We start from the raw sequence: 16,957 nt of genomic DNA, 5'->3' as shown, positions 1-16,957 counted from the left end.
GACCAGAAAAGTCCATCTTAGAAACGTATGCTCTGTCAAATTCCTGCAAAAAACAAGTACTTTCCTCTCTGGCATAATGTATCATGATTACCTCGGGCAATTAATGGCAGCGGGTGATGTTTTCAGCTTGAGCTATAAAAGGATTAAGAAGCTAAAAATACAGCTTGCCCCTCACAGGGATGCACTGGGGATGCCTCTCCCCTCCAGGTGGGCAGGGCAGGGACACCAGATCCTAATCTGAGGAGGATATCACTTATCTGGAGACAAACAGCATAGATTAGGAGAGGAGACAGAAGATGCACCGGGGACGGCATGTGGGAGGGCTCTAACACAATTACACACAAGCACCAAATCCCTCCTCCGGTACCTCTGAGAAAAGCTGGCACGGTAAATAGTAAATAGAGACCAAAGCCGGGCCATTTGTTTCCTGTCAGATTGCACCCGGATGCACCAAAGCTCAGCGGCAGAGAGGAGACAATGTTTTAACTACGAGCTAGTCACCTCCAACGGCACTGTTCTTTGAAACAGATCGGAGTTAAAGATGAGATTTTTCATCCCTTATTCTGTACGAGGAAGCTGTGATTTGGACTGACAGTAACACCAGTCTTCCAGCAAATCCCAGTTGACAGCACATCAAGTAAATGAATTGTCCCAATTCCTTGCTTTAATTGAGTTTGAAATCATACTCACATTTGTAATTTGATTAGCTCTTACTAAAATATTTCAGGTGCCAACTACTCAGGGAAGATTATGACTAGCACATAACCTAAAACCTTAACATTGCTCCTCATGACGTATATCAAACTGCCCCCATCCGCTGAAGAATTTTGTGGCAAAAGTAAACACTTTAATCCAATTTCTTAGACCCCAGAGCTTGATTCAAGCAAGCCACCTTATTTATAGTGATTGCAGTGTGATGACTGTAAAATTGTTGTAGAGGGCTCATCGATTCGCTCCATGTCTCATGATTAATTCATGGCTCTTCTATGTCTTTTGTCGACTGCATGAATCCCTACATGAGTCACCAATAATATACATTCATATAATACAGCCTCCATTAGGAATTTGACAGTTGAAAGATGAATGAATTATAGTCACATTGAGCTCTTCTGCAGCATTTCCATCGCACCGAAATAGAAATGTCATGGATATGATTGACTTTGACAGATTCAATAAAGACAATGTCTTCTATTGTTTTATTGTGTGTTGTTGCCAAGATGTTCTGCATATATGCTGACCCCCCACGTTGCTCTTACAAGATACTTTGCGGACTCTGGTCCACGTTGCGCAAGACAATTTGATGGGAAGTTGAGTCGCTGCAGCTCTGTCTGTGCGCCAGCTGCAGTGTCTTTGATCGCATGCGCTGGAGGTGTTGGCACAGGTCTCCCTGCCACCCACAGTGTGTGTGTGTGTATGTGTGTGTGCGTGTGTGCATGTGCACATGCGTGCTGCGACGCCCGCCATGGCTAAAAGACGACACGCACCATTAACTGCAAGGCATCTTTCAGCTGTATTTGTATTTCCACCCTGGCATGTGAGATAGTTAAGGGGTTGATTCACAATTAGCTTCGAGTTTGTTTGCTTTATCTGAAAGAAATGTGTAAGAATTACATAAATGTTCATTTATCAAATGAGTTCCCTAAATAGACAAAGGGGTGTTTTTTTTAAATTAATTGTAGGCCTACATCTGTACCACCAAGCACAGTGATGTTTCCAGTCATTTATGTATTGGTCTATTGTAGGCGTATGCATCATTCAATAAGTCACACTTTAAATCAATATTGACAGATAACTGTCTCATTTACATTTGACAGACAGTTCAACATCTTTCAAAAATTGTTTTTTCTACCATAGTGGTACCCTAGAGGGCACTTTAGCACGTTTTCTTCACAGGAAGGGCACGCTAGAGGGCATTGTATCATCTTTTCTCTACCATAGGGGCATCCAAGAGGGCACATGATCATGTTTTCTCCATTTAAAGGCACCCATTAGTGTACTGCATCTCGTTTTTTCCACTGGAAGGGCACCCAAGAGGTCACTTTATCATGTTTTCTCCACTGGAAGGGCATCCTACATGGCACTTTATCATGTTTTCTCCATTTAAGGGCACCCATTAGTGTACTGCACCTCGTTTTTTCCACTGGAAGGGCACCCAAGAGGTCACGTTATCATGTTTTCTCCACTGGAAGGGCACCCTAGATGGCACTTTATCATGTTTTCTCCATTTAAGGGCACCCATTAGTGTACTGCATCTCGTTTTTCCCACTGGAAGTGCACCTGAAAGGGCACTTTATCATGTTTTCTCCACTGGAAGGGCACTCCAGAGGGCACTTTATCATGTTTTATCTACCGTAGGGGCACCCTAGATGGCACTTTATCATGTTTTCTCCATTTAAGGGCACCCATTAGTGTGCTGCATTTTGTTTTCTCCACTGGAAGGGCACCCTAGAGGGCACTTGATCATGTTTTATCTGTCACAGGGGAATGGAAGGTCACCCTGCACTTGATCATGTTTTATCTAACATAGGGTCAACCTAGAGTGTTTTCCTTGTGTCTCCCCGTCCCTGTGTCCCACGTGCCTCTGTCTGTCTGTCTGTCTGTGTCTCTCTCTCTCTGTTTATGTTTTCTCTGTGTCCCTTCCTCGTTCTCCTGACTCTGCTTATCATGCACACCTGCTCATCACCTCTCCCTGTCACCTGCCTCTCATCAGCTTGCAGTATATCGACCCCAGATCTTCAACCATTCCTCGCCAGAATGTTGTTTCAACCTCAGTGGATCATCACCCGCCTGTCTGTCCTCCTGCTCGACTCCCTGCCAGTAGTCTACTAGCTTCCATGCGACCCCTGTTTGCCACACTACTCCCTCATTCCCCGCTCATGCCAGCCCCGGTCAACCTCATCTCTATTCCTCCCCGCTGGCACCGGAGTCCCATTCCCAGTCATTTGCCTTTCAACCATCACCACCCTCCCTGTTCGTGTCCTGCGTTTGGGTCCCAACTGTGGTCATAACAAGTATGGTAAGAATACATTGTTTTCTATAAGTTGCATGTATTTATTTAGGATTTATTTTCCTTTCAAATAGATCAACTTTATTTTGGGCAAACTGAAAATGACAGCGTTTGCAAAAGCATTTACATTTTTAATTAAAAATACACTGACCATAAGGATGTATACCTGTATGTAATAGCATCATCATGCAAAAACCTATGTCAGGACACGTGGGAGAAACAGGTTTTAAAAGGGCTTGGGAAAACAGCATTTTGACCTAAAACATACATACTTTGACCACATTTAAATATTCGGATAATACAAAAGGACCGCCACTTGGGAGCTACAGAATGATATAAAAACCACAAACCCACAAATAATGGACGCACCCTTTAAGTTACACAACAGAACTTTTGCAGTATTTTCTCCATTTGGTTGGCAGTTCAAAGCAGCTTCATCAAAAGAAAACAGAGAAATGAACACTGACAACCATCACTGTGTGGAGACAGTTGGACGTATTGAATGGTTTTATTTAACTAAATTAAAAAGTACGGTCTAGACCTGCTCTACAGTAAATGAAAAGTGTCATGAGATAACTTCTGCTATGATTTGGCGCTGTATAAACAAGTCTTGACTTGACTATTTTTCTGTTCCACATGCGGTCCATCAAAAATGAAAATTCATCGAGGCAATTATAAGCAATTTAATATTCACTCTCTTTGACAAACACACACACACACCAGTCTGTATTTATTTATTTAATCGAATCTCCTGGCAACACATCAGAATTATAATTGAAGCAATCAAAACAAATACAGTACAACCTAACAGATTATCTCATTTAAAGTGTGCACAGAATAAAAGGCATTATACATTAAGTAACAAAAAATCCGTTAAGACATGATGTGAAATTAAGTAATTTCTCCACAATATTCTTGATTAAAATATCACATTAATTTTATTTCTAATAGGCAGGGAAATCATGTTAATTTAGTGTAAAATATGGACAACAATCTGTTATATCTTTATGTCAAAAGTACAGGTAAAGAGTGAAAGGCCGCTGTGGTCAATACTTCATCTTGCAGCAATTTACATTTCACCAGCAACAAAGCAGTTTCCCTCCAAACTTGTGTATTTAAGAAAAAGTGACCTTATACTTATTGCTAAACATTTTTAAAAAGTAATTGCATTATCTCAAATATAGTTTTTTACGCAACAACATGAAGCTTCATGGCTGATATGATATTCTATATCCTATATACACTCCCAGCTGCACATACATTGTGTGATATATAACATCCAGGACATTATGTCATGTAAACAAGTGGCAGAACACTGTGTCTCACTATGAAGAGAAAACAATGATAATGCTAAAATATCTGGGTAAATATGAAACATAATATATGAAGAAAACTTCATAAAACGTCTGTAAAAGTATCTGTATTGGTGATAGCAAACTGTTTATTGTCAGTTAATGGTCCATAATTTAAATAACAATCAAACCATGTAATCAGTCAGAGAATAGGCTCTGTGTCATTCCAACTGACAAATGCATCGTTCCACCTGAAACAAAAACAAACAGTTTAAGGCATTAAGAGCTGGTACCCAGGTACACTCTGCATGATACTTTACAACTTCAAGCTGCGTTTAGCCTTTTATGGTTGTTTAAAGGATCTGCAGACATTACTGTGCACGTGGGTGTTCATCTGTGAGTTTTTAAAATGCCAAAAAAAGACCCTTACCTTGTTCGGATACAATGCTCCAGTGGAGGAATGAGATCAGTGTCGACATCTAGGCAGCTCAGGGACGATTTTCCAACAGCTAAAATTACAGTTAAGATGACAATTAGTGCAACACCAAATTAACTAAATAACTACTCAAGCATCAACACGAGAAGGACCCAGATAGTTTAGATTGCCAGGAAAAACAAGATCACATCATAATCACAGAATATATACCCTAATGCACATTGTGTTAGCTGTGAGGAGATAATAAGAAACATAACAAACATAAACATAAGTGTATAACAAGTGCACTGCAGAACAAGTGATGTTACATACAGACAGTGAGGCGGATCTCCTCCTGTTGATTGGCCAGTCCGTCGTAATAGTAGAGGTCAAACTCCAGGCCTTTGTCCTGATTGGTCAACAGCTCCCTCTGCAGGCCAAACAGCACGCTGAAGTGGCTTTCACTGCAGACCACCCAAATGGGGTAACGGGGAGTCTTCAGGTAAGCTCCTACCTTAGATAGAAGAAAGTAGAACACAACAGAGCAAAGTCATCTATTAAATACCAGGACACCGTAACCGAAGCAACTAAATGAAATTCAGCCAATCATCAATTTTATTATCTTTAACATATCAAAAAGTGTTTAAAAAATGCCCTGTACACAGTCTTGAGCTGCTTCCTACTATGGGAGTGGGACAGGAGTAAAATCAAAATTGTGTCATGTGTATTTGTTTACGCATGCCTCCTAGTATACTTCAAAATAGAGACACAGCTTTACAGGGCGTAAAAGTAACAGGAATTTGATTGGAATAATACATTTTGTACATGTATTGGTATTTACTGTGTATGCTAATAATGTGTACAAAAACTTAAATGTGAAAGACATTTTGCATTTCTTTTTTTTTTTTCTGTAATTAAAAAGGCACAAAGAGCAGGATTTTCCTAAAAAACAAGGTATAGACTCGTACAAATATAACCCATTCATCACTTGTGACCCACTAGAAGTGTGTGTCGGTGTCTGTATCTGCAGAGACCCTAGCCCTATCCCTATATTTTCTCTTTTCTTTTCATTTTGCTGTGTTCGGGACGTTTCTGGGCGTCAACCTCTATTAAAACATAGCGACCAGGTGCCAGATCGTAAGAGAAAGCATCCTAAGAGCACATGTGAGAAGTCTCCTTTCAGGGCTGTTTGCCAGAATAAATCAGACAATGCACAGGCAATTTAGCGATAGCCCCGCAGTTGTGGTCTTGACAATACAAATACTTTGAATAACATTGGTCAGGCAGTGTATGTGTTGCTAAGTATCATATAAAGCCCATGGAGGGGCTTAAGGACATTTTTTGCTGTAATTATGGGCAGCACAAATGGCCCATAATTATAGTGAAGAATGCCCCCTGAGGTCTTGTGTTCTTACTTGAATCTGACTAGTATCCGGTCTGTCAGTGGGCTGGGTGTCGTGGAAAACTTTTATTAGACATGAAGTGTAATGTATTATATGTTCATTGTCATCTGTTTGGTATTTTGAGAGGCATCAGAGTCGTGGCGTGCCTTAATTGAGGAGACTCTGGGTGTCTGGAGGATATGATCAGATGGAGAACTTGTCGATTTTCCCGACTCCCCACAGTCTGGACCAACATTGTTTTGCTTCCTCCAAGGTGGCGTGGTTATACATGATTCTGTATGACGTGGGATTTAATTTATAAAGCTGAGGGAATGTCCTGTTACTTGAAGGTTTTTGGTATGACTGTGTCCATGCAAGTTGTACCAAGATCTTCTCTGAATTCAGATTTGTGTTAAACTTAGATATTCAAGTCAGGACAACTAAGGCTCATCAAGTTTGCTCTATTATTCATCCAAATGAAGATTGACCTGAGGTTTTTCCTAAATCACAGGGTAACCAGAGAGTCAATGTCACTCACCTTACAGATGTTATAGTGTTCAAACAAGGACAGCAGGCCGATGTCACAGTGGCCTTTGACTCCCTTCAGCAGAGTCATGTTGCCATTGCCCGAGTCCAACTCCATGTCATTGTCAAAGACATTAGAAACTGCTCTGCCGCTGAGCAACAGGTTGACTAGCTCCTGGTGAACACAAATACAAAAATGCAATCTTAGTAACCAGAATATATTTTGTGTAGGGCTGTCAAAGTTAACGCAAAAATAATGTGTTAACGCAAAATCATTTTAAAGCCACTAATTTCTTTAATGCATTAATGCAACTTGCGATTTTTAATTAACCTCTTCAAAATACGCCGGGCCGCCGTCGGGCCCACTCGCTTTTCGATCTAAGGAACCTAAGGAATTCGTTGTACCAACCATGTAATACTAGCTTGTCGCGAAAGAGCCTAAATAACGCTCCAAACTTGCCAAATTTTGGCGAGGAATAACTGTCATGGCCATTTTCAAAGGGGTCCCTTGACCTCTGACCTCAAGATATGTGAATGAAAATGGCTTCTATGGGTACCCACGAGTCTCCCCTTTACAGACATGCCCACTTAATGATAATCACATGCAGTTTGGGGCAAGTCATAGTCAAGTCAGCACACTGACACACTGACAGCTGTTGTTGCCTGTTGGGCTGCAGTTTGCCATGTTGTGATTTGACCATTTTTTTTATGCTAAATGCAGTACCTGTGAGGGTTTCTGGACAATATCTGTCATTGTTTTGTGTTGTTAATTGATTTCCAATGATAAATATATACATACATTTTTATAAAGCAAGCATATTTGCCCACTCCCATGTTGATAAGAATATTAAATACTTGATAAATCTCCCTTTAAGGTACATTTTGAACAGATAAAAAATGTGTGATTAATTTGCCACTCTTGATTCACTATGGACAATCATGTGATTAAATATTTAAATCAATTGACAGCCCTAATATTGAGCACAATTTTCAAGAATCCTTATTTAACTATGGACAATCGTGCAATTTATCAGAATTAAATATTTTAATCGATTGACAGCCCTAACTTTATGTATACAACAGTAACAGTAAGTAGTAATGCCAACTGCTAACTTTTTTTTGTGTCTTACACTGAGATCCCTTTGTTGTACAACATACTCTAAGTCCTGCATGCACTTAAAGAAACTTACGTCCCTAAACCAGTGTCATCTAGACCAATACCTGTACCTTCATTATTCATTAAAATGTGTGATTCTGAATCACAAACAAACAAACAAACACAATACCAAGTGCTCTCAACCAATTTTCTAGTTTCATGTCAAACCTGAGTGCAGTAGCCATGGGCTCCGATGAGTGTGGTGGTGGGGACGTCCATATCTTCTCTTACTCTAAAGACAGAATGAAGAGAGAGAACACTAAGGGAGATGTTTCATCATCTAATAGGGATTTTTATAGTAAATCTTATTCAGTCATAGAGCTAAAAGAAAAAGGCATAACGTACTTTTCAATGGACCGAGAGAGAACAGCAGATAAGGTGAGCAGTATGCATCCCAACGCCCCCGTCTCAAACTGTGGAGAAAAGAGATTAAAGCACAAAGGTTGGCAATCTTTAGTACATTTGACAGGCAAAATGAAACTGAGGAAGTCAATATTGAGTTTCTTGCCTGATCAATATGCCGCTCCAGAAGCAACTGCAGGTCCTTGACGTTATCCACGGTGAAACATGTTATCTAAAACAAAAGGTGGTTATAAAACTTCCACAGCAGATTATTTGTAAAAAGTTAGTTTAGTAAATTGATAGTATTGACACGGCTACACTTTGTTTATTACACTATCATTCAATTAATTCCAAATAAAAACAAAAAAAGTGCAAATGTGTTTCTGCAAATCCAAATATGGCTACCAATCTCCTACAGTAACATTTTAGACGGTAATATTCCACAATTTCAACCTAATAAAAACGTCTCATTAAAATACTGGTAATACTGAAGATATTTTGATATGAAACTCCTCGTCTATATGCTGCTAAATCAACTTGAGTGTAACTTTACATGTCAGCGGGTGTGTCTGCACTGCAGTGGCACTTCTATACCTTTTCAAGCACTCCTTCAGATCTGTAGTGTCCCGTTGAGGTGAAATGATTTCTCCCTGAATTTCTGTTTTTGAAAAAATAGAGATAAAACAATAATCATGTTTAAATCAATGCTGCACCTGAAACAGCAGATTTATCAGGCATTCCGGTAACACTTTATAATAACCATAATTTATTAATGGCAAATTAATAGTTAATTAGTCTTAGTTAATAGTTATTTTACGGTTAACAAACAAGGAAATTATTGCTAATTATTAGTAATACTGTAATTTATGTTACAGTTTATTGTTGCACACATTATAACATTTGATATACTATATATAAGTATCTGTTAATTATTCAGATATTCTTTGTAAATGTTAAAGAAATTGAATGTAAAACATCTCTGAACATTACAAAGATGGATATATGTAACACTTTGTTAATGGTTATTGTAATAATTAATTTGTAAAGCGTCTTTAAACTTTATTCAGATGGCTATTATGAAGTTGCAACTGATGATTATAATACCTTGTTAAATGGTTAATAAATACTTTGTAAAGCATCTATAAACATTATTTAGATAGATAGTTAATACTTTGTCAATGGTTAATAATTGGTTTCTGGTCCATCTCTCTATGTAATGTTTATAGATGTTTTACCACCAAACAAAAAATGACAAACAATTTCTTAAAGGTTTACAAATCATTTGGTACTCACTAACAAATACTTACACATAAAATGTTATAATGCGTGCAACAATAAACTGTTAATAAATAGTTTACTAATGTAATCAGAATGTAATTGTTATCGTCTCTTATCAGCTATGATACAATATATCATTTATAAACTAATTATTTCATATTATATGAACTGATGATAACATAACATAAATTATAGCATTACTAATAATTAGTAAACATTATTAATTATCATTTCATTCTTTGGTAACAGTAAAATAACTATTAACTAAGTTTAATTAACTATCAATTTGCCATTTATAAATGGTTATTATAAAGTGTTATATAGTTCTGAGACCAATGGGTCTGATTGGCTCCTAGAGCTGATGTGAGCTCACCCCAACCCTCAACACCTAAGCCTGGTATTCACATGTATTCAACCTAGTTAAATACCAGTAATGAGGTTCTGTGTATTGGTCTGGACGTAGAGGATTAAGTGGATAAAAGTATGATCTTACATTGCAATTGTGGCTCGTTTTTCCTCGCCGGCCCTCCACAGCATTTCAGCCGCCGCTGAAACAAGACACTTTCTTCTGGTGGTGTTGGAAGGTCTTAACCTCCTGAAAACAAAGTGGCATTTGAGTGGAAACTGGTCGTGTGGTGTAATCATACAGTTAATACCAAATGCAGAGGCCAATACTTAACAGTGGCTACAAAGCATGCCTTGATGTGAATTAATGGCTGTAAAAAGCATCCAAGTGATTACAGTAAGGCACTCAGTGGTTAACATTATGGCTCACAGCTCTGAACTGAAGGAGAACGTACTGAAGGCCTGTGTTACTGCTTTCAACGTTTTCAAACAGCAGTTTCTTTAGAACGAAGGCTTGGACGGATGCCAGAACTCCACAGGGACCACCCTAGAAAATGAATATACAGATCACACAAATCAGTAAATCATATGAAAATTCTGGATTACTGAACTTTAGCAGAATGGCACCGTGACCTTTTTCTGCACGATTCCATATCTCAGGTCATGTGTTTCTGAGAATGTGAAACCCTGATTCCTCCACTCAACACTGAAACAATTTAGGCCAGAACCGAGAAGAACAGCTTTCAATTCCTGGAGAAAAACAAAAGCAGAAAACAAACAGAAAATCAAAAGGCAACCACAGAAACTGTCCCCAGCATTATGCAACTAAAGAAACACCTGTGTAAATCACCAACCGTGGCAGTGCGTTGGTCCATCGGGCGGCCGGCGCAGCTGTGCTCTGCGACGGTTCTCTGAAAGGACACCTTGGAGAGCTCTCGCAGATCGTCGTCATCATCAATGTCATCTGGAAATTGATTAACACCATCAGCTTTGACAAATACAAGGCAATGAATTAAAAAAAGGCAAAGGCAATGGATGCGGCCTCTCTTCTATATACACAGTACTCACCTAAAACCATCTCAGACACATCAAAATCAGCCACATTTGGCCTTGTCAGCGACTTTACTCTAAGAAACAGAAACAAAGTAAATAAACCCCTGAACAAAGCAAATAATTTCAACAATTTAAAACTATGAAGTTCCCACATATACAGTAGTATTAGCAGCTTAAAGTTATTTACTTTGTAGACTTGAGTATGTCTTTTTCAAAGCTGTTTTCCCTCTGCATCCTCTCTGGTGCACTCCACCACTCCCGTTGACCCCCTATGCAGTCAGCTGAGCTGATTTCAGTTAGGCCGCTTTCTGAACTTTTTTGGGGTGCGCCAGTCACAAACAGTCCATCCCCCTGCCTGTTTGCTTCTTCTTTTCTGAGCAGCGGCTGGGACACTTCTAGCCTTCGATTCTGCCTTTTTTTGTTTGCTTCCTAAAGGGAAAACATCAGGGTATGATGAATAGGAGTAATATGGAGAATATGGGATCAATAATAACTGCATGAGTGGTCTGGTACCTGAGGTGTGCTCGCTATTGGTCGAGCCATCATGCCACGTCTGATTCGATTACTTCTGCTCCTTTGGGTGCCCTCAGTGATGGAAGTCTTTTTCTCTGGTTCTCTTCTGATGACGCTCTCATTGTGCTGGATGGAAGCCGTCAGTGGCCGGCCTTTTTGGTCATCTGAGTCATAAACCCAGAAACCTGCTTGATTTTGTCCGTCTGTCTCAGGCAATAATGACGTATATATAGGTTGAGGAGGACATATTTCTCCTACATCAGACCTGTGAGAGAGATAAATCCCATATACTGTATGTTCAAACCAATATTTTTAAAGCTGAAGTAGGTAGAGTTGGAGCAAATAGGATTTAAAAAACGATCACTATATTCTGATAGTAGTGCATGAGACAGGTAATCTGAAAACAATTGTGTGCCTCTGTGTCCTCCAGTGCTCCTAACGGCGGTTGAAAACAACCAATCAGAGCTGATCTGGAGCCTGCCGCCTCTGAGCAGCTGTCAATCACTCTCAAACACCGATCAAACGGTCAAACTAGGCAGCGCTGATCAAATATGAATCCATATTCTGTTACTGTTACACCTATTTCTCGCCTCAAATGTTTTCAGAAACATCTTGTAGTGTACTGTTTAGCTGTAAAATGAGAACATTTTGTGACCTAGCAGCCATGTTGAGAACAGTTGAGGAAATACCAAGCACCGCTCACCAGTCGGAGCAAATTTTCTCCTTTTACAGCTAAGCAGTACACTACAAGATGTTTCTGAAAACATTTGAGGCGAGAAATAGACATTACAGTAACAGAATTTTGATTAATATTTGATCAGTGCTGCCTAGTTTGACCGTTTGATCGGAGTTCGTGGGGGATTGACAGCTGCTTCCGTTGAATGAACAGCCAATAGAAACGCTCTCTCTCTAAAATGACCTGTTATTGGCCAAAGTCTCCCGTCGTGAAAACAGAGCCATGAGGAAGTGCAGAAGTCTCGTTATCTCACAGAATACTCATATGCTGAAAGGTTAATGTGGAATTTTTGCCCAATTATGCCAAAAATAGTCTGCCTACTGCAGGTTTAAAAAGTCAAAACAGCACAAAAAAATGAATGGACTTGTGAAATACCTTAATTTGAGGTGTTTGCTCATAACAAAAGCGGTTGGGCTCTCCTCTGTCTTTGTGTCATTCATCACTGTTGGTGTTACTGCGGCAGACTGCAGGGGAAATCTCTCACTGTTGGTGATCTTGTCATTCTTAAGGCCCTCAATGTGATGCTTTACAATAATCTCCAGTAATGTTTTCAGGGGGGAGTTGTGAGCCTGCAATGACAGAAAAGTCAGCAACAGACTTTTTTTCAATGTTATCCAGACAACCTCCAGGTGCATGACTTACTTTATTATTTCTATAGAGAGCCTCTATGTTGAGAATCTGCCTCAGGTGTGATCTGTTGTTGATACTGGCTTCTGTGCGTGGATGCTCCTCATCCATACAGGCGATCGTCCTCTTCAGTCCCTGCAAGCATCAACAGCAAGCATCAACAGTGCTTTTTACATCGTATTATTCAAGATTCAAGATTCAAGATGTTTATTGTCACGCCGGTTATACAAGTACAATTGTGTGAAATGCTTTTTTCTGGGAAGCTCCATTAAAAATAATAAGTTATATTACAATTATAAAAGGAAATACTTTGTACAAGGCATATTAAGAACATATAAATATCAGGAAGTATGAAGGCTCTCTATATGGTGGGCGAATGAGGAAAAGGTACCAAGCAATAATAGATTTTAACAGGTCAAAGATAAGCACAGTTCATAGTATATTTGTGTAGGTATACAGAGCCTATATTGAATACCCTTTTCCTGCCTTTTAGTAAGAGATGTGAATGAGGAAATAGAGTGATTTAATATGATATTTGTGCTTATAAGGAATACTTTGTACAAGGCATATTAGGAACATATAAATATCAGGAAGTATGAATGTACATATATAAGAAATACTTTGTACAAGGCATATTAAGAACATATACATTAAGAACATATACAGTATATACAGTATAAAATATATGATTGAGGTACTTTTTGTGTGAGAAGGTGTCGTATGAATTATCTATTGAAAAGTCTGATGGCCTGGGGGACAAAACTGTTTAACATGGTTGTTTTAGTGGATGTTATTAAAACATGGTAATGGTAGCAGCTATGACAAGCATCCTTCTCAAACAGGGTGACAAAAGTTGTGACAGCAGAAACTGTTTTTTTATTTGTTTTGCACAATTTAAGACAATAGTATATAGACTATAGTAGACTATAGACTATTAAAAAAACCTTTGACTCTTATATATACAACATAACAAAAAAAAAATAATAATATACAGTGCAGGAAGAGGCAAACAAAAACACTGGGCTTATCCTAGAGACACAAATAAATAAAGAAATGATATGACTACATAATAGTGATAACAAACAATTAGGACAAGATATTTATAATAACAACAATAACAATACAGTAAATACATATTAAAGCATATAGAAGTAATACAAATCTATTTGGTTCATGAAATTTAACCCACTAAAACTTCATATTCATTAGATGAGCACTATGATTGTCTTTCATTCAGTGGTTCCACCAACCTGTTAATTAACAAGGAGTCTAACACAGATGTCATCATCTAACTAGCTAAGTAAGCTAAGCTAACAGAAGCTAACGCTAGCTAGCTCTCTAGCTCTGGTAATGCTATCGGTTAGCACTGAGCTACATGTAGCATTAGCTCAACTTACCTTTCGACTGAGATATTCCCGCACAACAGACGAAGACACCTCTTCAACTGACACAGCCATAGTGGTAGTGATGGGGACGTGTCTGTGGCTGTGATGGGTTGCTCTGATATGATCCTTTAGCTAACCAGCCATATCATAACAAGGCTACAAGCTGCAGACCCTTCAGGAGCCGTCCATAGCGAGCTACAGGCTGCTGAAGCTGTGCCTGCCATTCAGAGAGCGGTGCGTTACCATGGCGATGGATGCCACGCGCAGCTTCTTCTTCTTCTTCCTCTGTGGGTTTTAACGGCAGCTTGCATCCTTAATGTTGCACTGCCGTCTTCTGGAGGTAGTTGACTCCTACAGTGTCCAGTAGGCTGTCAGATTATCTTCATCAGTTCTGTCACTTCCAACAAACTCCAGCATGTTCTCCAGTTTCTGGTACATGGTAATGATTACAAAAACAACTGGATGCTTTCCTATATGATTTGATTTGTTTATTATTGTGTCATGCATAAATAATATGCCCAGCCCAAACCGGGCGTTCAAGGCAATATTATTTAGAAAATAAAGAAAAGACAAAGGCAGAAACTAGAGTATAAATTACAAATAATACTAAACAAATAAACCATCCTGACGTTTTTTTTTTCCAAGCCTGAGAAACAAAAGTAGCCAATTTATAAGCATTCACATTAAATAGCCATTCCATTTTATCATCATCCGGGCACCGAAATCTGGATTGTTTTTTTTCTCTTTTCTTTTTTCTTTTTTTGCTCAAAAGTCTAGTATTCTGTACAAAATCCAATAAATCACAGAAATAATTGTATAAACAAATTATATCCCCCCACCCCCATTCCTATAACAATATTACTGCACCATTAAATAAGCAGAATTAATTTCATAAACAATTTGAATTATATGTAATATGGGGTCAGCAGTTTAAAACTTCAATGTCAGATGTATCCATTTTTTCTATATAGATTAAAAAAGGTCTCCATATAGCATAACATTTCTGAGCACACCCTCTTGTAGTATAGCGAATCTTCTCCAATACCAAATGATGTATGAGATCTTTAAACCACATCCTAAAGGTTGGAGGATACACCTACTTCCATTTAAGAAGTATCTGGATTTTGAACAGACATTTCATTTAAATAGAAGTTCGTAACTCATCATAGTATGGACAATACAAAAGGAAATGTGATTCATTTACAACTTCTCCTAAATCGCGTACTTCGCACAACCTGTTGTCCTCCTGGATGTTTTTAAATCTACCGACTTCAAGGTGCCAGAGGAAGGATTCCTGTTCTTAACTGTGCAGCTACAGACCTTTGACTCCTTGACAAGTTTGATATATAAGATAAGATCCCCCATTTAATCTCCCACATGTCAACTTGATGAATCCCATCTTGTATTTTCTTAATATGTTCCACATTCCTCCGTTCTTTCCCATCATCTACAAACACTGATCTTCCCAAATCCATTGGCATTTTTACAAATACATAATTTATCATAAAGAGAAAATGAAATGGGGCTTATAACACTCCCCTGAGGTATCCCAATCTCTACAGCATGTTTGCTTGACAGTTCTGACCCTATTTTAACCTGGATGGATCTTCCACTCAGAAAGTCCTGAACCTAGCTCAAAACTTTCCCTCCGACTCCCATAATATGTCATTTTCTCATCAGCCCCTCTCCATAACATGTCATATGTATTTTCATATCCAAAACACTGCCGCCACGCTCTATTTATTTACTTTTCATCATCATTGGCTTTTCATCCTCCAGACACAACGCTGCATCCAAAGTACACCTTCTATTCCTCCTTTCTCTAAGAAATAGATTAGCCTCTCATTGACCATCCGTTCCATCAATCTACAGACTTGTGATGTCAAGGCAATAGGCCTGTAGTTTGTTGGCTCACTGTCATCCTTCCCAGGTTTCCTTCTTGGAATAATTATCGCTTTCTTCCAACTCTCTGGGATTCTTCCTTGCACACTTCATTAAATAAGGTCAACAACGTTTTCAGTCCCACCATACTTAAACGTTTCAACATGATATTTTATGATTAATTTGAAGGAAAAAAATCACTCTTAAATTATACGGGTCACAACTGATGCACTTATGCAACCACCAACTGTTGGGCCCCTATTGATCTCCCACCCAGCAACCTCTGTTCAATACAGTGTGAACTCTGTTGCCTCCAAGTTTTGGAGCAACCAGTACTCCTCTGCAGGAATTAATACTTTTTACTTTCTAGCATTGGATTAAATACAACTTCATCAGGAAAATGCATCATATGAACATAATAGAAACTAAAATAATAAAGCTCCCTCTGCAAACCATGGCCAAAAATGTTGCTCTTAATGAAGCAAAGGCTTAGATTATATTGTGCTTTATATGTACAAATTTCTTAACAAATTAGAACCTGGTGTTATGGGGCACCTCTGGGCGCTATGCCATGTTGGTAATCCAGTCTTGATGAGGAAGTGTTGTAAGTAAACATTGCTTTGTTTTAAAGGGAGAGTGGGTAGGATTTGGCGGCATCTAGCGGTGTGGTAGCAGATTGTAACCAACTGAATACCCCTCCGCTCACTCCTCCCTTTAACGGTAACGTGAGCCGCAGAGTGCAAAACCGTAGTAACACCGTTCGCCATCCTTACCATAATAACACTACTTTAGGAGCAACGGAAGTCAGACGGCAGCTGGTGGTACCACAGTTTTGCACTCAGCGGCTCACGTTACCACAGTTTCACGAGCATGTTAGAGAACTACGGTGGCCTTCAGGTAATGTAAAAATGTTAAAGGCTCTCTCTCAAGCCATTGTTTGGTTTGTCCATTCTGGGCTACTGTAGAAACATGGCGGAGCAACATGTGAGCAACTCCGTGAAGAGGACCCGCTTCCTATGT

At 39.0% G+C, this 16,957-nt stretch overlaps 1 protein-coding gene across 2 annotated transcripts; it reads right to left on the bottom strand.

Moving 5' to 3' along the window:
* Nucleotides 1-3,727: 3,727 nt before the first annotated feature.
* Nucleotides 3,728-14,344, bottom strand: mindy4 (MINDY lysine 48 deubiquitinase 4). 2 transcript variants are annotated; one of them, XM_037771109.1, is made up of 18 exons: nt 14,069-14,328; nt 12,687-12,806; nt 12,420-12,613; nt 11,309-11,573; nt 10,983-11,224; nt 10,811-10,869; nt 10,597-10,706; nt 10,376-10,492; nt 10,198-10,289; nt 9,891-9,992; nt 8,714-8,777; nt 8,286-8,351; nt 8,123-8,190; nt 7,946-8,009; nt 6,635-6,796; nt 5,048-5,228; nt 4,730-4,808; nt 3,728-4,550 (listed from the first exon to the last, which is right to left on the bottom strand). In XM_037771109.1, the coding sequence occupies exons 1-18, from the start codon at nt 14,126-14,128 to the stop codon at nt 4,502-4,504; spliced, it is 2,094 nt and encodes a 697-aa protein (XP_037627037.1). In that variant the 5' UTR covers nt 14,129-14,328; the 3' UTR covers nt 3,728-4,501. The 2 variants fall into 2 exon arrangements, with proteins under 2 accessions (XP_037627037.1, XP_037627039.1); XM_037771111.1 differs by lacking the exons at nt 3,728-4,550; nt 4,730-4,808 and having other exon boundaries at nt 5,077-5,224; nt 14,069-14,344.
* Nucleotides 14,345-16,957: the final 2,613 nt, after the last annotated feature.

Source organism: Sebastes umbrosus, chromosome 5 (genome assembly GCF_015220745.1).
Source record: "Sebastes umbrosus isolate fSebUmb1 chromosome 5, fSebUmb1.pri, whole genome shotgun sequence".
Classification (NCBI taxonomy): domain Eukaryota; kingdom Metazoa; phylum Chordata; class Actinopteri; order Perciformes; family Sebastidae; genus Sebastes; species Sebastes umbrosus.
This window is presented reverse-complemented; position numbering and strand designations above follow the sequence as displayed.